Source organism: Penicillium pulvis (assembly GCF_028828015.1).
Source record: "Penicillium pulvis strain IBT 33274 chromosome Unknown contig_12_segment0_segment0, whole genome shotgun sequence".
Lineage (NCBI taxonomy): Eukaryota > Fungi > Ascomycota > Eurotiomycetes > Eurotiales > Aspergillaceae > Penicillium > Penicillium pulvis.
The window spans coordinates 1,763,610-1,782,504 of record NW_026643072.1 but is presented as its reverse complement, the minus strand read 5'-3'; the positions used below and the strand labels follow the sequence as shown (position 1 = coordinate 1,782,504).

Sequence of the window (18,895 nt, the reverse complement as noted above, 5' to 3'; positions counted from 1 at the left end):
GGCAAGGAAGTGGAAGCGATTGGTGATGATGGGTCAAAGCATCGGGCGCACAGCCCCAGTGTCGACCCTCCAGCACAGCAAATCAGATCGACGGGAGACAAGGCCCTGCAGCACGATCTGCAACCCCCGAATCTTAGCAGCCGAACAGAACAAAGTAACTGGAAGAAGAGAACGAGAATAAATATTTGAAGTAAATGGAACATGTCGTATTGAAATGATATTATATAGCACAGACGCCCAAACAAATACATCGCATTTTTATATTCGGGGTACCACCCGAAGGAAACAAGGTATCATTTACTCTACAGCGTCAGTGATGCAGCCGTGGCTGGCATCCTTAACGGTCCGGGCGTACTTGCCCAGGGTACCGCGCATGGTCAGACCGGTCTCAGGCAGAGTGCCAGCGGCCTTGCGGGCCTCCCAACCCTTGCGGCGGTCGACGAGAATCTCATCGGACACATCGAGGTCGAGACGGAGGTTATCGGCATCAATAGTGATCACATCACCATCCTCAACGAGACCAATGGGGCCACCGACGGCAGCCTCAGGGACGATGTGGCCGATCAGGAAACCGTGAGAACCGCCGGAGAAACGGCCGTCAGTGATCAGGGCACATGAATTGCCAAGACCGTAGCCCATCAGAGCAGAAGAGGGCTTGAGCATTTCTGGAGAATTTGTTAGTCACCATCGACATAAACTAGGAATTAGACACAAACCAGGCATTCCAGGGCCACCCTTGGGGCCGCAGTAGCGGATGACAACAACGGTCTTCTCGTCCTTCTTGATCTCACTGCGTTCCAGCGCAGCAATGAAGTCGTCCTCGCTGTCGAAAACGCGAGCCTTACCAGTGAAGCAAGTACCCTCCTTTCCAGTAATCTTACCAACACTGCCCTCAGGAGCCAAAGAGCCACGCAGGATCTGAATGTGACCGGTAGGCTTGATGGGGTTGGAGAAGGGACGGATGATCTTCTGGTCGGCATCAAAGTCGGGGACCTTCTCCAGGTTCTTGGCAAGAGTCTCACCGGTGACGGTCATTCCGGAGCCGTCAATCAGACCCTCCTTGAGCAGCATCTTCAGCAGAGCAGGGGTACCACCGATCTCGTGGATATCAGCCATGACGTACTTGCCAGAGGGCTTCAGGTCAGCCAAGAAGGGAATGCGGTCGGAGACCGCCTGGAAATCGTCGATGGTCAGCTTGACGCCGACAGAGTCAGCGATGGCGATCAGGTGCAGCACGGCGTTGGTGGATCCACCGGTGATGTTGACAACAACCATGGCGTTCTCGAAAGCCTGGCGGGTCATGATATCACGTGGGCGAATGTCGTCCCTCAACAGTCTCTTGATGGCACCACCGGCAGCCAGGCACTCGAGATACTTGGCCTGGGAGTTGGCCGGGTTGGATGAGGAACCGGGCAGAGTCATACCCATGGTCTCAATAGCCGTGGCCATGGTGTTGGCAGTGTACATACCACCGCACGCACCCTCACCGGGGCAAGCGTGGCGGATGACGTCGAAACGCTGGGGCTCAGTGATCTCCTTGGCAATGAACTGACCGTAGGCCTGGAAGGCAGAGACGATATCAATGTCTTCACCACCCTGGGTAACAGCACAACCGGGCTTAATGCTACCACCGTAGACCATCAGACTGGGGCGGTTGAGACGGCCCATAGCCATCACGACACCAGGCATGTTCTTGTCACAACCGGGAATACTGATGTTGGCGTCGTACCACTGTCCACCCATCACGGTCTCAACAGAATCGGCAATCAAGTCACGGCTCTGCAGGGAGTAGCGCATACCGGTGGTACCCATACTGATGGCGTCACTGACACCGACAGTATTGAACTGCATACCGATCATGTTCTGATCCTGCACACCTTCCTTCACCTTGTTGTTGAGGTCGAGCAGGTGCATGTTGCAGGGGTTACCACTGAACCAGACGGACGAAATTCCGACCTGTGCCTTATTCATGTCCTCCTCCTTGAGGCCCACAGCGTACAGCATAGCCTGGGAAGCTCCCTGAGACTTGGGCTGAGTGATGTGGCTAGACACCTTGTTAAGGCCGACATCTTCGTTCTGGAAGCGGGGGAGGGTGGTCGAAAGAGCACGACTGTCAAGCAGGAAACGAACGTTTAGCAAACAAAAACATCAATTGATCTGGGGTAGTGCACTTACACGGGCGCAGTCGGTCGCAGGCTACGGAGAGCCGCAGGCACACGTGCCCTGAGTTGAGGCAGCATGATGTAGATATCAGAAAGCACCGAGGAACCACAGTGGACAATCTGAAAAAGGAAAGGGAAGATGATGGCGGGGGGAGGCCGGGGTTGCAAGAAATAAGAAAAGGCGGAAGCTTAGGAAGTCGGAGTTGGTGCTTCGCTCCCCGGTTCCACCTCCGCATTGACCAATCTGCGAGCCGCAAATGTCATCGTTGTCCACGCGCCGCAAATCTACGAGTCAGAAACATTATTATTGACTGAGTCAATTGCCTATGACTCTATGCATAAATGAAGTCTCTGTCTCCACCTCGCACTTTTCTCCGAGGTCAAGTTACCATCGACACCGAGTTACCTATTCGGGATGTCTTCATGCCTTGGTGCCTGAAATGATGCTTGGGGATGCAGAACGCATAACATCAATACGTAAATTCACAAGTACGTACGATACCTAAGCACTGGAGGCATTGACGTATCTTGTACGTGATATGTACTTTCCAAGGTTCGGGCCTAGTAGATAGTTGAGGCCCATGCCTGATCAGGCTTAGTTCAGGTACTCTAAATCGTTATCCTTTGGCCTCGGATCATGCCTAGCCCAGTTAAAGGCACCTGCGTGGGATCCTCTTCGACCCACCCTTTCGCGTCCAGCAATCTCGCAAAGAGCACTATATTTTCGTACACTTCTTCAAATGGCCTCTCTGACTACCCCCAAGCGGCTTGGAAAATTTACTGAACACCTCCAGGATCTACAAAATCCCACTCTTGACAACATAGATGAGATAAACGATCCTCGACAATCGTTTCAGATTTGTCTTTATTGCCAACGGACTCTGGCGGGCGCAACAGCCAAAGAGAGATTATGGCTACGGTTTCGATCCTGGTTTTATGGAATTGAATATCATAGGCACTGAAATGAGCAAGGATGTGATGGATGACAGAAATAAGAATACTGACCAACTTCCCAACACGTTGTGCCACTAATACTTTTGACGGGATGTACGCAAGAGCTACAACACACGAGAGTCAACAGATCATTCTGGCCATTGGCCATAGGTGTCCCATACTCCAATAGTTGGACAACTTTCCACTTGACCCGCAGAAATCTCCCCAGACTCATAATCTCAGAGGAGTCACACCCTCGCCGACCAACACCAGCTCCACTCCCGTGGCGTGGACTACTGGATTTGCAAGTTTCTCCTTTCAGCCTCAGTAAGGTACAGGTGACTTGATTTGCTTGGATTTTCTTCTTCTTAAGGCTGGTTGGGCAGGGATTTTGACCCGATACACAAGCCCGAGCGTTGAACATGATTTTATAATAAGTCTTCACAAAACGTGCTCAAATCTTCCAGTGCTCGTTTAGCGAGAGCGCTGTGGTCTTTAATGTGTTCAAAAAATGCAAGACATGTTTGAATCCTATCCATATATTCCTTCGAAGCATGCTTATTTAGACCTTTTGCTTCCGCTGCAAGGGTCAGAGCCGCCGAAAACAAGGCCGAGGTTGTTGCCCTACATTTACGAAAGATTCATTAATCAGTTCAAATGTCCCGAGTCGAGCAAAAAGACCATAGACGCGAAGATGGGATGGGTAGTCACGAATCATTCCACGACCTACCACGGACGATGGCGTGCAGGAGCAACCTTGTGTTGCTTCACCAATGATACAATTGCGTTTGCTGAATCTAAGCATATTGCCTTCGACCTAGCAAGCAGTACATCCGACGAAGAAGCCCACCGATGTTGCAGGACTCGGTTGATTTTCATTCGATAATTTAAGAAAGACAGCGATAAAGTTGTTTGCTGCCATAAGACCCAGGGTGGATATTGTTTGCTTGCTGTTGTCTGATCATCATAATCCTCGAGAAGATGAGATGGTAACTGGGAGATGATATTGGCCAAAGCTTCATCTGTAGTCAGGACAAGATCTTCCATTAGGTTATCACCTTGAAGGTTCTTAATGGCAACCATCTGGACCCAAAAGCGATAATTCGAGTAAGCCAATGAGATCAGAGCACTGTGGTAATTGATTGGTCTTGGAACATCGATTGCCATGCTTGGTTCGTCAATTAAACACGTATTTAACTCTTCATCCAATAGAGTCAAGGGAAGCCTGACGTTGAAGTCTGCCTCATGTATGCAAGGTGGGCGTGTCGGTATGGAAAGCCATTCACATATTATCAAAGTCCACCATGTCCGTCGGCTAATTTCTCGGATGATAGGATCTTTCGATATCCTGGGAGGCTCGCAGTCCATTCCCAGGATCTGTCCAATGCGTATCCCTGCCGCTTGAATAACAGGCTCGAGATCAAAATCCCCGACGTTCTTTGCCAATCCAAGAAGAATGGCAATGGCTTGTACAGTCTTGAAGTTGGGGTTTCGTGTGAAATCAGCTTCGTTGAGAAAGAAGAGAGCTGCATCATACCAGTTGCGGACTAGCTCAGACGTGTTATCTACTTTTAATTAGTACTCGATGACATAAAATGACCTTCATGGGGTCTGACTTAGCGGAATTCCCGCTCTCATGGCTTCATCCTCATCCATAAACATCAGACTCATCTATACATAGCTCAGGTATTAGCCCAGTCCTTCCTATCATAATCAGATTGGTCTCTGATAATTACCGCAATGAAACCAAAATATATGGCCAGCCAAAGCGTGTCCCCGTGAAGAAAAGGTCCACTTAACCAAGCAGATTCGTGCTGGAGTTCAAATTTTTGTATATGAACGGCAAAATGAATCCAAGAGGTCCATGTAAACCCATGCTGTAGTAATGTGACGCTGCAGCTTTTTGTGGGCAGGCAAATATCTGATCTCGTCCACACTCTGCGGCGATAATTACTCCTGCCGTGCTGGAGGTTAGTTTGGTGTTCTAATCTCTCAAGAGAAGATTCTCGCGTCGGACGTGGAGAAGACGAGCATTTGGATGGCCTGGTCACTTTTGACTGGAGCAATTCCACTTTGAGCCGCGCATTCTCTTCTTGCAACTCCAAATAAGATGGTGCAACTGCTCTTTGACTTGCATTGTGTTCATTCAGAGTAAATCCACATGCATGTTGTCTTATCAGACATACCTGGTAAGTCTACCCCGAACATTCACTATTTCTCTTGCACAAGTCTTCTCGAGACCCCGTTCAACACAGGTACCGCACGGAACCTTCTTGTCACACCTGACGCGGCGTTTAGAGCAACTGAAACAAGCCTTTGGTGCTCTCTGGCTCTTTCTTGCACCCGCCATTAAAGTCAGAGCTGTCGTTCTCCTCTTTACCTTTGTTTATCCGCACATTGAGAGGAGATTCAATAAAGTGCGGGGAATTGGAGGAAAGAGCTGTATAAATGTCTTTTATTTAAAATTGGATATCTGTGATTGGCTTCGACTACTTGGTCTGATTGGCCAGAACCTAAAACTCCCCTTATCAGCCCAATTGCTTTGGAAGATAACACTCAATCGTGAAGCATTTCACGATACTATTACAAACACTGTTTAATGTTGCAAGGTTGATGAGAACCACCGAAGATGACTCTGCTTATTGAAGTTTGTTCTACTACGTGCTTTGTGGATGGCAGAATCCAGTTTTGTTGAACGGGTCTAGTAAGGCGCCTTTCCAGCCAGCTTCAAGATCAAATCCGTCTCTAGAGGTTCTTCAAACAGGCGCTTCGTCGCCTCTTCATTATCCTCTCCAGGACGCTTCGCATAGCTAGTTTCCGTAAATAAATTGTCATGGGGCCAATGTGTCTGTAAATCCCTTCGATCAGTCGGTGTTCATGGCCAAGGGATACAAGAGAGGTACCGTTCCAATTCTTTGATCGAATAATTTGCCTTTTTGCTGCAAAGTCTCTGGTTTCGCAAACGAAGCTGGCGTATAGCATGCATCTATTAAGGATGCGGGTTAGATCAAGCAGGTAAACCTGGGAAGGGTACTCACAAATAACGGCACGTATGTTCTGAGATGACGGAACGCAGTTATAATGCATAGTGCGAGAATCCCAGAGAATAAGATCACCAGCATCGGCATTCACTTTCTGGACCTCACATCCTCTCTCCTCGAACCATTTTACTTCATTCTCTTCAAACCCAAACCAGTCGCTAGGTCCCCATGTTGGTCTGTTCATGGTCTTTGGATGAGTTTTGAAAAATTCGGGCATCAGCTTCGTTGATCCCTTCATGGCAAGAAGTCCACCATCATCGGGGCCATTGGGGGCAAAGTTCAAGATGCCCTGGACGCACTGCATTCCCTCTCTCAGTGGACTTTGGTCAATATGCGGCCACGGCTGAGTCTGGGGCAAAGGCTTTCCAGAGGGAAGAACAAAGTTCATGCCATCAAATGATACGAGAAGCTTGTCTGTTCCCCAGAGTTTCTCAAAGGCATCAATGACCCCTGCCTCTCTACAAAAAGGTTGTTAGAGCCAAGGGCTAAGTTTTATCGTTTGATGACTCACGATCGCGCCTCCCACATAAATCTCTCATGCTGAACACGGTATCCGTGATACATTCCTCCCTTGATATGCTCAGGTAGGTGGCAGTCGGTCCATGTTGAGCGGTCATACCTGTCAAATCCCAATGGAAAGCTCTCCAGCCATTGGAACATCTTCTCAATGTAATGATTGCATCTTTCCTTTGGGATCGCGTTCTTGATCACAACATACCCATTTTGGAACAACTCATCTCGCCAGTCTCCGTAGAACTTGGAGTCATCCAGTGTGGTTTGGTTTGTTGGATGAAGCATAGTGGCAGAAAAGCTATGCGGTACTGAGCTAGTGATTATCTTGCAAGAAACTAACAATTGACCCTTTGAAAGAGGCCCAGTTACTTTAAATAACTTTCCAGGTACATACTGCAGTCCGACCTGGGGGCGGAATCGGCCGCAGAATCTCCGCAGATAAGCAACCTCGCGCGAGTTTCGGGCGAGTTGCTTTGAACCACTTATCGGCATCGATAAAATTTTGGAGCTTTCTATGATTGCCAATAACAGTCAGGATAGACAGATGGACTTCTTGCACATGCGCACCAAAATGAGATATAAATTTGTCAATCCCCTCACAAACTTTACATGATCTTGGTAGTGTCTTCCTTAACTGTGCCTGGTTGACATTAATTTCTTTTGCATTATGGCTGCCCCTACGCAACAAATCAAAGATTGTCGGTTTGAGAAATGGTGGAAGGATACTGGCTTATGCAAGTTGCTAGCATGGCAGGTTACTATCCTTGTATCGCAAATGACCACTGGCTATGACGAAAGTGTGGTCGGAAGTTTTCAGTCCATGAAGCCTTGGGTCAAAGGTCTGTGGTTTTTTACAGCATCTTTGATCAAAGAAACTGACATGCATCTAACTGTTAGACATGGGCTACCCTAATGTCTCACAAATTGGGCTCATTACTGCCATTGTATTCGTCGGTGGGTTTGTGGGTGCTTTCATAGCCTCGCCTACTGCAGACTATCTCGGACGAAGAGTAGGCATGCTGGTTGGCGCAAGCCTGACATTTACCGGCACAGCCATTCAGACTGCGGCACAAAACTCAAATATGTTTATCGGTGGTCGATTCTTGATTGGTCTTGGAATCAGTTTCACCTGCGTTGCTGGTCCGTCGTTGTTGTTCGAACTAGCTCGTCCGTCCATGCGCGGCACAATATCCTCTTTGGTACTAAATCTTTGTCCGGGGCTTTTGACTTTCCACTATCAACTGAATTCTAATGTGGTTCTTATAGTTCAACGTACTTTGGTATGTCGGGTCTATCATCGCCGCGTGGACAACCTTTGGAACTGGTTATATGCCTACCAGCTGGTCATGGCGGATTCCGTCCCTCATTCAGGGAATCCCAGCCCTCCTAGTGATAATTTCCGTTCTTGCTGGGCTGCCCGAGTCTCCTCGCTGGCTTTGCGCAAATGGCAGAGTGGAAGAGGCCAAGACACTGCTTGCAAAATATCACAGCAACGGTGATTTGCACTCCGTACTCATCATTCGAGAAATCAAAGAGATAGAAATAACACTAGAGACTCAGAAGAGTATCACCTCCAGTGGTCACAACACTTGGTCGAGTCTCTACCGCTCGCCAGCGAATAGGAAGCGCATTGCTTTGGTTGCTACAGTGGCCTTATTGACGCTTTGGAATGGCCAGGGTGTGATCTCATACTATTTCAGTCCTATCTTGACCAGTATCGGTATCACCTCTACACCACAGCAGACTGGTATTAATGGTGGTCTACAGATATGGAACTTGTTTTCTTCACTGGCAGGCGCTTTGCTGGCAGATAGAATAGGCCGACGAACTCTCTGGCTTACCTCATTCATCGCCATGATTTTCGCCAACGTGCCGCTCACTATATCTTCAGCCATGTACACCAAGAGAGGATCCAAAGGGGCCTCGTATGCTGTTGTCGTCTTTCTGTTTTTCTACGATGCTGCCTTCAACTTGGCAAACAATCCGCTTCTGTATTGTTACCCGACAGAAATTCTGCCATTTTCGATTCGTGCCAAAGGACTGAGTATTCAGGTAGCTGTATCGCAGGCAGCCTTAACCATCAATCAATACGTGAATCCGATCGCAATGGAACGGATTGGATTTTACTATTACGTCTTTTATCTTGGCATGCTTATTGCCGGGGTGAGTGCAGTTCCACCAGTTGAAGACTCGAGCTATGAAGACTGATGCATGATACATATAGACTCTCGTTATATATTTTACATTTCCCGAGACCAAAGGCAAGACTGAAATTGAATTAGCTGCTTTATTTGAGGATCCTGGATACGATCGTGGAAACGCTATAACTCTTGATGGTCTGGAGGCTGGATCCGGCCCTCATACGTTGGTCTGCGAGAAAGGCTCAGTGGTCACCAAACCTGAACATTAACCGATGACATGAACCAATTCTTATACACGTACATCATGAGACCACATTCGAAATAGCCACAGCGAGCTTATTAGCCCTTCCAAGGTTGATAAGATACCTACTTAGATATATACTTCGGATTTCTATCCATAGATATATCTGTTTAGCGTACATATCCAAATGGCTACAATGGCTATATATCCAGACAAAGAACCCCAATGGTATGGTATAATTTCGCATTGAACTATTATCGCGTGAAAGTCGGTTAGCCTCGACCAATCCCTGGCTAGAATCTCAGATACCTACGCATCTTTAGATAGGTTGGAGGTAAATATACAGGTACACGTGAATTGGAGGCACTAGCCAGGTGACCAAATCCATCACTCACCTGGGCAAGCTGTGCATATGCCGCCCAATTAATAATTGGCTGGCGGTCTGTCCCGTCCGCTGTGAAAGACTATTACATGTAAATTTCAAATCTCGAACAAAAAGTTGTTTATCGACTCTTGATATTGTGGTACTTTTGTCGGGGAAATTGCCATGTCGGAACACGAAGTCAGCCTCGTTCTCAGCCCCACCCGTCAGCATAAATTTGGGAGCCCGTTCGCACTCAGTCGTTACAGAAAATTGATATCAAATTTCCGATTGAAAGGAAGCACATATATCATAACAAATCCGCTTCAAACATCTATAACCAAGCCCAAAGATGTCCGAAGAGCGAGGTACGGAGAGGAACTCGAGCAAAGAAGCACCAAGTACCCCGCATTGGGAGAAATCTACCGAAGAGGGAGATAGTCAAGAGCACAAGCAGAAGGAAGACACCGCAAGCTCTAAGGTATGGGCACACTTGGAATTATCTATGATAGAAAAAGCTAAGCCCGACTAAAGGATCAACGGCCGATATGGATAAGAGTACCGAAATCCTCCCTCAGCAGCAACTGCCAATGAACTCGATCTGACTACCTACAAGATACATCGCAGTTATGTGCTGCCAGATACCTTAAATGCCTACCAGCTGCCATGGGAATGGGATGAGGTTAGTTCATTGTCTGATTGTACTATTGAAAACAACAAAGGGGGTCTCAAGCGTACGCTAAGTGGCTTTCACTATTTAGACAGATTCCGAATACCTTATCATCAAAAGATGGGTGTCCGAAGACTTCCAGAATGACCTTTTTCGTCATACCCGAAGTATTCGAGGAGAGAGACATATTCCTCCAACAGCGACTTTTCGAACCGTGGTAGATACACCCGGATCCGAAGACGACTGGATTGAGGAATCAGAAACCAGCAGACGGCGTCGATCGCGGAGTCCGCAATACTATCGCGAGGAAGAGGAAGACGAGGAAGAAGAAGAAGAAGAAGAAGAGGAAGAGGAAATGTTTGGAAGACAGATGATTGCTTTACCAGATCCACTAAGCTTTGATGTGAATCTCAGGAACCCCAGCGTCAATCGGCCTGTTGACGAATTTAGAGCTGATCCAACTCACCGAAAGTATGCGACTCAGAGGATAGACGTTGCAAGTTCTCAGATGCCGGGGTATGGAAAAGTAGTTCTATATCGATCAGAGCCGACAGTTGATGTTGTTTCTCAGTTCTCATGGATGTAGGTGCAATCCCAAGATGTGTTTGTGAAGACCAACTAAGCAGAGCGCTCTAGTCATATGAATTCTGAGATGAGAAGTTTCGATGATTTCATGGTACGTTTGACAGCATCACTTACTCGTATGATCACAGTTAATCTCAGACACAGCGATTTGCATCTAATGTGCCAAATTTGGCAGCGGAAGATAGGGCGCTGGTAGTGTCTCTCATGAAAAAATCATATCCAAAAGCGGTGGGATTGAATCATCCTAATGATGTGATGCGCTGCATTGGTCTAGATTCAACAATCATGGACGGAGTCACTACCGAGAAATGTGCTATTCTCCTCCGCTTCCCTTACTTTTCCATCCAGAAAATGGAGACAGCAAGTCAGTCTCGTCGCAGTGCAAAGGACAAAGTTCGCACTCTTTTGCAGTACTACTACAACTTTGAGTCGACCAGAAAACGAGACCAGGAACAAGTGATTCGGAAAGTCGGACTGTTTCCAGAAGACCATGTCGTCCATGTGCCTCAGGTGTGGGCTGTGATTGTAAATTTTCGTAAGTCCATGTTCTTCATAATAGCTGAACCTTACGAATATGGGAAAAGACTGATTAAAACAGGCTTTATAATTACCAGTGCCCCGATACATCTTCAAGATCAAGGGAGCTCTTCTTTAAAGATAATGGACTCTCCAGCACAGAGTTCGTCTACCCCTTCAGTGATCTGTGTTGTTGATCCACTTCAACGCGTATTCTTCTTCCCTATCGAGCTATGCAAAACCTTCTTGGTGAGCCATTTTCCTGCCATTTATCAATTCATCTTGGAGTAACAGCTTGTACAAGGCAATGAGGCACAATATCATGGAACATTGCCTAAGTACGAAAAACAAAGAGTCTCAACACGGACTTCGATATGGGCCTCGATATGAATCTCGCTATGAGACTAGATATGCGGATCGATCTGAACGTCGACGCGAGCGTCGATATGAATCCCGATATGAAACTCAATACGATCATTACCCACCCGAAAAACTCAAAGAACCTTACGAACCGCGACAAGATTTCGAAATACTAACTACAGACATGAAAGTCATACAAGCCGAAGACTGGCCTAAAGTCACAACTTCTCGCGCATCAGCTATCATACGGATTCACGTAAAGACAATATCGCCTAATCCACCGAAGCGGCAGATGAAAGCGGATTACTCTGAAGGCTATGATGAGACTTCACCTTTATACACTGAACATAGGGGAAAACGGCGATCCAAATCACAGAAGCACCCACTCTCCTCCGGCGTCGTCGTTAACCGCGAGAACACAGCACAGAAGCCAAACGACATCACATCAGTTGCTCCAGATTTTTACATCCCATCGCCTCAAGTAGAACCTACTTCGCCCTCAAAGGAGCCGAGCAGCCACCAACATAGCAATCAGGAGACACAAGATTCAGGAGACAAACATCGTCCGATCAAAAGAAGTGTGACATTTGACTCCCTGCATGGAGAATCACTGAAATCCATCGACAAGTCGGCAGTTGAGAGAAAACCAACCATCAACACAGGATTTCCGCCAGTTTTTACCTGGCCAGTGACAAGAAGGTCATCTGAGCCGAGCGATAGTCTAGGCCACCAGGTCAAAGGTTCAAATATAGAGAGCCCTGATCCAGACTCTGCCAAGAACATGCAAACACTACCCGAGGAAACCGAAGCCCAACATACCCACGAGGAAGTTATCAAACATGTTTCTACCCATATTGATGGTGAACTGCGAGAGTCAGTCAGGGAGGGTAACAAGCTGGTTTACAGAGAAACAACCGAAATGTCATTTTTCCAGGTGGACAAGGCCATCATAGAACGTGTGGGGATCCCAATATCTTTCTTGATGATGAATGATGTAGGAAAGCCCAAAGGAGTGTCTGATGCACCACCGTGGAAACAAGACTTGAAGGAGATAGTGAGCAGTCTTTGCCGGCTATTCAACTTCTTCGTCCCGTTAGCATACCCATGTGTTATAGGGGATAAGTTTTGGGGAGCGATACATGATCTGATCACGGTATGGAGGAAAATCAGTCTCCTGAATTGCGAATGCTCATTATTCGAAACTTAGATAATCCCACAAATATGCGACAAGTCACAGATGCTCAAACTGACTAAAGGAAGCCGTCACTCCCGGGTGACGACAGCTTTCTACATAGCCAACGTCAGAGATGAACAATACGCCGACCTTCGGGATAAGGCAGATTTAGATCTACTTATCAAAGATGTCACGCACTGTGATGATTGTGACAGGTGCCGAGAATACTCTAAGCAATCTGATGCGTGGGATCATCTCTTCAAGCATCATTTCAGGGTTTCCTCTGAAGAGAAAGCAGCTATCAGCGCCAGATCACAATGGGTCATGGATCGTGAGCAATACCTTACCTTCATCTGCCGACGAGACGGACAGAAAATACTCGATGAGCTCAAGGATGATATCTCAAGCTTGGAGAAAATGGCATCCCAGATACAGCATGGGGTTTCAGAAAATGGAGAGCTGGACCGCGACACGTATAGAATCCCGTCAAGTCTGGTTGATGCCTTTCAAAGCTTTGTGATGATGGTTGTAACAGGTGCGCATGCTGTGAAGTCCTCATATCAGATTCGGAAAAAGTATGCAGAATCTGACCCTCACCCGCCTTCAACCTTCCTCGAGCCTCATGTCTCATTTTCGGTTGCAATTTTTGCGAACGAGGCCGAAATTGCGTTGGAAACCGCCATCAAAGATATCATTCTTATGACCTTCACCAATGAGAAATCAGATGTCGTGAGCTATGAAGCTATGAGCCCCAGCTTGGTGATTGCTCTCATCATGGGGGACATCCGATCCAGAGATTCTCATGGAAATCCGGTCAACCTGGTTGAGACATTTGAGCAATACATTCAAGTTCTGGTTAGTGTTCAAGTTCGAATATAGTTTACTCCAATGAGTCCACCATACTAATAATACCTGGAAACATTAGCAATTCAAAGCCGGCCAGCGTCCCAACAGGCGTTTGATGCAGGAGATATACATCGTCCGAGAGGAGCTTCTGATGGTCGAGAAGATCACTAAGGAGCAACACCAGATTCTCACGGACTACTGTGACGTCTTGAGACCAGATACATTCCGAATCACCACTGAGTCGCGAATCTCTTCGTTCGAAATCGAGAGTAGATGGCTTCAAAAGCTCATCGACGGAACCAACGATGACCTTGATTTGATAGAGGCTCTCCTGGACAGGCTTGAATCAATAGCTACTCAGACACGCAATGGGGTAGAGGTTCGTCAAGAAGATCAAGGCAAGGCCATTCTGGTCTTTACCATCATGACGGTAGTGTTCATGCCGCTGTCATTCGTGACAGGCTACTTTGGTATGAACACGGAAGACATCCGTAACATGGGAAGTTCTCAGGCGCTGTTTTGGACCGTCTCTATCCCATTTACAGTCGTCATCATTTCTGCCGTTTTGCTTGTCGCGTTCCAGGCGGATCGACTTCGTGAAGCTTTTGATACATTGTTGTCGCATGATGATGTACCGTTGGTGAGGCCGGTCGACAGTTTTCCGGCTGAGAAACAGGCGCCAGAGGGAGAGAAAAAGGGCCTTGAATCACCAAATAGCGTTGAACTACCTGGGAAACGCTGGTTTGCAAGAAGGAGAGTTGCGAATTGGAAGGCCGCGTCGCAAGATTCATCTTTCGCGTGATTTACAGCGGAGGCCTGTTTCATATTTCGCCCAAATATTAGTGAGTTCACATGTAAAAATGCTATTCGTACACGCCCTAAAGCCGAGTACAGTCCATAATGTGTTCTCGAACACATACCCGACAATTGAGCCGGCATCCGATCTAAATTTGCCATCCCAAACATAGGACTCGCCACTTCTTTAGGGGTTCCTTTGCGTTATTCTACCATAGCTGAACGTGAGGAATTTGTATCAAATGATTCTTGTTAAGGGCGCCTATTGGAGATATCTTCCAATGACAATGTATAAATGGGTATAGCAGCTCATCTAGCCAAGAAGTGAGGAATAAAAACAAAAGTAAAGGAGATCCCGAATCTGAAAAGCAGCGAAGGTAATCAGTATCACGACAATAAGAAGTTAGTAGTGGAAAATGATGATGAATATGTATGTGTGTGACGAAAGAAGAAGGTGAGGAAGAAAGTGAAGAAGAAGGTGAAGAAGAGGAGGAAAAAAAGAACACGAGAAAACAAGTATTAGGCGGAAAGAATGCATGCGAGGCCGGCTCTACGGCACTTCTCTGTCGCCTCGTTTCAATCCGTCAGGAACATCGATGGCATCCCGGACCCATGGCATGGCGGCGATTTCATCAAGTGTCTTGCGACGGGTATTGCGTTTCAGAAGACCCTCCACGCAATCCCGAGCGCCTTCCAGGTCACGACCCTTTTCGGGGTCCCATTCCTCGTCCGCGTCGGCATACCGATACCAACTCCACTCACAGCGAGCGATACGGTGAGGCGTACGAGCGCGGAGTTTGGCAGGATCACCGCGAGTACCAGGAAGGACGTCAAAAGGCAGGCGGTTCTCCATGATGGCATACAATAACACCCCGAGAGCCCAGGCGTCAGTGGCACGACCATCGTACGACTGACCCATGAGAATTTCAGGGGCCGCATAGTCCTCGCTACCACAACGAGTCTGGAGAAGCGGGCTTTCGGGAGGTTCTGGAATACGTCGTGACAGTCCTAGATCACTGAGAGTCACGACTGCGCGATCGTAGGTACGCCAGTCTTTGACGTCCTCCATAGCATGAATTGGCATGGTTAACAGGACATCTGCCAGGTAGTGTTAGCGAGAGATAATCGATAACAGGCCAGCAAAATACACATACTTTCTAATTTAATATCCCGGTGCACAATGTAATTGGAATGTAAATAGCGGACCGCGCTGACCAGTTCTGCAAAGATGCGCCGGATGAGGCTTGGTGATGAGGACCGAGCCCCGGAGGTCGCATATTCGAAGAGGTCACCACCGGGGCAATAGTCAAGAACCAAAAGTGCGCGTTTGTCGTCACTGCCAAATGCTTTCAGTTGAACCAACGACGGATGATTCACGGACTTCAAAATCTCCACCTCTCGCTTGAGGGAGACTTCCAACCGTTCCTGGTCTGCTCCTCCAGCGGGTCCCTGCTCAATAACCTTGACGGCCACCAACTTCTGAGTAGATACAGGCGGACCCATATCGGCTGTTCCATCAGCAGACGGCGATAAGGGTGTCTGTATTGGTTGTTCAACGCGCGCTGCCAGGCTCACTTGACTGAATGTACCCTGGCCAAGGACGCGTAATTTCCGGTAAATGCGCGCTTGCTGGGTACGGATCGACCGAACAGAGTAGATTTCATCTGAAGACGAAAGAGGGGGCGGGTGTGGTATGACATGTTCCGTGTCACTGTCACCGTAGCCGCTCCCACTGCTGCGGGGTGGACTCGGGGGACGGACAGAGGGCAATGCTATGCCCCGATGAACCGCCAAGTATTGTTCGCGATGTAGGCCCGTCGACTTTGAGTCGGTGCTGGATGACGGTGCGAAATTAGGACCAGTCCCCGAGACGGCGATTGGGCGAGGGAGAGAGGTGCGGCCGGGAGGCGCATAGTCACTGAGACTGCGATTGCGAGCGTGCTTGGAAGGCGTTTCATAACGAATTCGATTGGCAATTGGAGATTCTTCGCCTAGGTCGTTGAGTCCAGTATATGACTTCCCGTGCGAACGTGAGGGCGGGAGAGCCAATGTTTGCGACGAGTCACTTAATCGAAGGCTAGATCCACTCCGCGACGCTGTGGAGGACGTGCGCGACAGCGAGTGTTCGCCTCGGCGCCAAGGTGACGCCCCGCCGATAGGAGAAGGTAGTGGGGTAATATCACCCATCGCGTTAAGCTGCGGTGAAGAAATGAATGACGCGGGAGACAAGGACCCTGCGCTAGAGATGGGCGGGGCTATGAGGGCGCGCAAGCTTGGAGTACGCTGCGGGAAGCTGCCAGAAGAGACGCTCAGTGAGGCAAAAGTATCACAGTCACGATGCGAGCTGAGAGGACGTGAACTGGGTAAATCGGTGCGAATCTGCAGAGAAGGTAGGGGCGACGGCGGCATCAATACGGAAGCTGCAGGATCTACTCGCCAGGAATCATGGTCGCCCTCCACACTTGGTTGACTTTGTGGGCGCCCGCCATCGTTGATTGCGGCAAGAACATGGCTATCCTGGAATTTCAGAGCCAACCCTGACCTCTCGGTCGGACCGGAGTCGGAGATCACCATTGATTCCTTCAGTATGGAAAGTCGCAAACGGCCGCAATGGGGATTTCCAATCGCGGCAAGATAAAAAGTTCGTGCAAGTACGCGTGTCTCAGCCTCCACACCCGAAAAGGCCTTAGCGTGTGGGTAGAAGACCCGTCGAGTTAACGGTCTAACGTCCCCGTAAAGGGATGCTCGACGTGCACTGGGACCGAGAGATGAAGAGATGTTCGGGAAAGAAAACAATCTTGGAAAGAAAACAAAGGCCAAAGCCGAGATGAATCGATGACGATCACGAAAAAAATCGGGGGGCGAGTCAGCTGACGATAATGATGAGTGACCCCCGCATTCGGAAGCACTAGATTGGTGCAGTAAACCCTCAGCCTATATTTAGCTTGATCTAGCTATCTACAGACTGTTGGGCTTGGTTGAATGCCAAGATTCATATCAATCTTGTCCAGTAGAAGTGTGTGTGCGCATTTTTATCGCTATGTTACTCCCTAGTAAGCTAGGGTAACCCTAGTAAACAAAGATACTTTCCAAGGCGGGATCATTTGATGTAGTCTTAATGACTCAAATACCCATCAAAAGTCAGTTTCTGAGGATCAAAAGTGTATTACCTTGGCAACCTCGTGTCTTGATGCTCGGAATCCCTGATAGAGTAACCGCGAGGTTCATCTTTCTGCAAGCTGCTAGGAAAAGAGGCTGGGAAGCAAACAAGGAATCGTGGCTTCCGCATCGGCTCCACTACTGACGCAGGGGCCAAGCGCCCTGTGCGGGAACGGTGGGCTTAAACCCAGTTAAATAGGACAATTATCATCATCTCTGAAACGCACCTGGTATATTGTAAAGGGGAACGAACTAGATATATGGTGGTCGCGTGGTGGCGCGAATTCAATACATAAGAGGCGCAAAACAAGCCTAGCATCGCAAACAAGAATGTTCGGAGTAAATACCCGAATGAGGTGCAGTTGATATCATTTTTCATGCACCATGCATGCACGTCAGCGATCTAGAATCGATTCTCCGGACTGATCAATCGGCCTGCAACCTCCCAATATGCCCCCTCCACCTCACTAATGTTGGTTCCTTGCACCCAATAACCCTTGCCATTCGGGCTCTCCGCCGCAGCCGCAGCCACAATCGCCCACGCAACATCGTCCGGAGAGCTCTTCAGGGTATTAGGTTGTTTTGTTGCCTCGAGACCCTCCACCATGGAGGTCAAAGTCAACCAGGGCGCGATCCAAGAAATCGAAATTCCGGCTTTCACCACCTCCTCGATCTGCGCTGTGCTGCGGACCAGTCCCAGTACCGCGTGCTTACTAGCCGCGTAGAGCGGCTGCGAAGGGATGGGCACATACGAGCCGGCTGATCCGACCACCACAATGCGACCTCCTCCATTCTGTTTCATATAATGAATGCCGAGTTTCAACCCGAAAATAACAGAATTCATGTTGATGTCAAAGAGCTGGGTCGATGGGCGTTGGAGTGCGGAGTCGTCATTCTTCCTCGATTCGTCGGCCAGGTAGTTATACCTGACCTGGCCATTCATTTCCGCATGCTGCACTGGGTTGGAGTTCTGCAAAAGCGCGATTTCGGGGTTGATGGCGGCGTTGCAGACAAGGAGGTCAATTGGCCCGATAGTAGATTTGACTTGTTCAAAGAGGGCGGCTTGCTGATCCCAGTCACCCACGTCGCATACACGGTAGGTTGATTGGAGACCGATTCTTGCACACGCCTGCTTCAAGTCATCTTCGCGCAAGTCAACTAGGACTACACGGGCTCCGTTCTGAGCAAGGAGAGACGCAGTGGCATACCCAATGCCTCGTGCTGCGCCAGTAACAATGGCAACGCGACTGTCAACAGCATCCTTGACAGCCTTCGTTTCGGGTCGTGGAACAGAGGTCATCGTGGAAGATTGCAAGCGACAAAAAGGGGGAATGAACAAAGGCAACTGACTTCTCTTGGCGTTCAAAACTGCTCAGGGTGGGAAATCCCACTCTTTAT

The 18,895-nt window shown here is 48.5% G+C and overlaps 8 protein-coding genes across 8 annotated transcripts; 3 read left to right on the top strand and 5 right to left on the bottom strand.

Annotated features, from left to right (window-relative positions):
• Window positions 1-297: 297 nt before the first annotated feature.
• ilv3 (dihydroxy-acid dehydratase ILV3) lies at window positions 298-2,240 on the bottom strand (the record flags this gene model as incomplete). Its single annotated transcript, XM_057061416.1, has 3 exons — window positions 298-665; window positions 717-2,110; window positions 2,176-2,240. The coding sequence occupies 3 exons, from the start codon at window positions 2,238-2,240 to the stop codon at window positions 298-300; spliced, it is 1,827 nt and encodes a 608-aa protein (XP_056925378.1).
• Window positions 2,241-3,523: 1,283 nt separating this feature from the next.
• On the bottom strand, window positions 3,524-5,059 carry N7503_001868 (fungal specific transcription factor domain-containing protein; the record flags this gene model as incomplete). Its single annotated transcript, XM_057061415.1, has 4 exons — window positions 3,524-3,719; window positions 3,826-4,660; window positions 4,712-4,766; window positions 4,832-5,059. Coding segments are annotated over 4 exons (1,314 nt in total), but the record flags the coding sequence as incomplete, so codon positions are not given.
• A 737-nt stretch (window positions 5,060-5,796) lies between these two features.
• On the bottom strand, window positions 5,797-6,934 carry N7503_001867 (phytanoyl-CoA dioxygenase family protein; the record flags this gene model as incomplete). Its single annotated transcript, XM_057061414.1, has 4 exons — window positions 5,797-5,943; window positions 5,999-6,081; window positions 6,134-6,594; window positions 6,648-6,934. 4 exons carry the CDS (start codon window positions 6,932-6,934, stop codon window positions 5,797-5,799), a joined length of 978 nt encoding a protein of 325 aa, XP_056925376.1.
• Window positions 6,935-7,316: 382 nt separating this feature from the next.
• N7503_001866 (sugar porter family MFS transporter) lies at window positions 7,317-9,059 on the top strand (the record flags this gene model as incomplete). Its single annotated transcript, XM_057061413.1, has 4 exons — window positions 7,317-7,488; window positions 7,547-7,848; window positions 7,916-8,812; window positions 8,874-9,059. The coding sequence occupies 4 exons, from the start codon at window positions 7,317-7,319 to the stop codon at window positions 9,057-9,059; spliced, it is 1,557 nt and encodes a 518-aa protein (XP_056925375.1).
• Window positions 9,060-9,744: 685 nt separating this feature from the next.
• N7503_001865 (uncharacterized protein) lies at window positions 9,745-10,648 on the top strand (the record flags this gene model as incomplete). The annotated part of the gene is made up of 3 exons (XM_057061412.1): window positions 9,745-9,873; window positions 10,009-10,074; window positions 10,154-10,648. The coding sequence occupies 3 exons, from the start codon at window positions 9,745-9,747 to the stop codon at window positions 10,646-10,648; spliced, it is 690 nt and encodes a 229-aa protein (XP_056925374.1).
• Window positions 10,649-10,932: 284 nt separating this feature from the next.
• Window positions 10,933-14,345, top strand: N7503_001864 (uncharacterized protein; the record flags this gene model as incomplete). Its single annotated transcript, XM_057061411.1, has 4 exons — window positions 10,933-11,182; window positions 11,517-12,676; window positions 12,731-13,552; window positions 13,623-14,345. 4 exons carry the CDS (start codon window positions 10,933-10,935, stop codon window positions 14,343-14,345), a joined length of 2,955 nt encoding a protein of 984 aa, XP_056925373.1.
• Window positions 14,346-14,888: 543 nt separating this feature from the next.
• Window positions 14,889-16,912, bottom strand: N7503_001863 (putative protein kinase; the record flags this gene model as incomplete). The annotated part of the gene is made up of 2 exons (XM_057061410.1): window positions 14,889-15,436; window positions 15,493-16,912. 2 exons carry the CDS (start codon window positions 16,910-16,912, stop codon window positions 14,889-14,891), a joined length of 1,968 nt encoding a protein of 655 aa, XP_056925372.1.
• Window positions 16,913-17,900: 988 nt separating this feature from the next.
• N7503_001862 (uncharacterized protein) lies at window positions 17,901-18,797 on the bottom strand (the record flags this gene model as incomplete). Its single annotated transcript, XM_057061409.1, has 1 exon — window positions 17,901-18,797. The coding sequence occupies one exon, from the start codon at window positions 18,795-18,797 to the stop codon at window positions 17,901-17,903; it is 897 nt and encodes a 298-aa protein (XP_056925371.1).
• Between the last annotated feature and the right edge of the window lie 98 nt (window positions 18,798-18,895).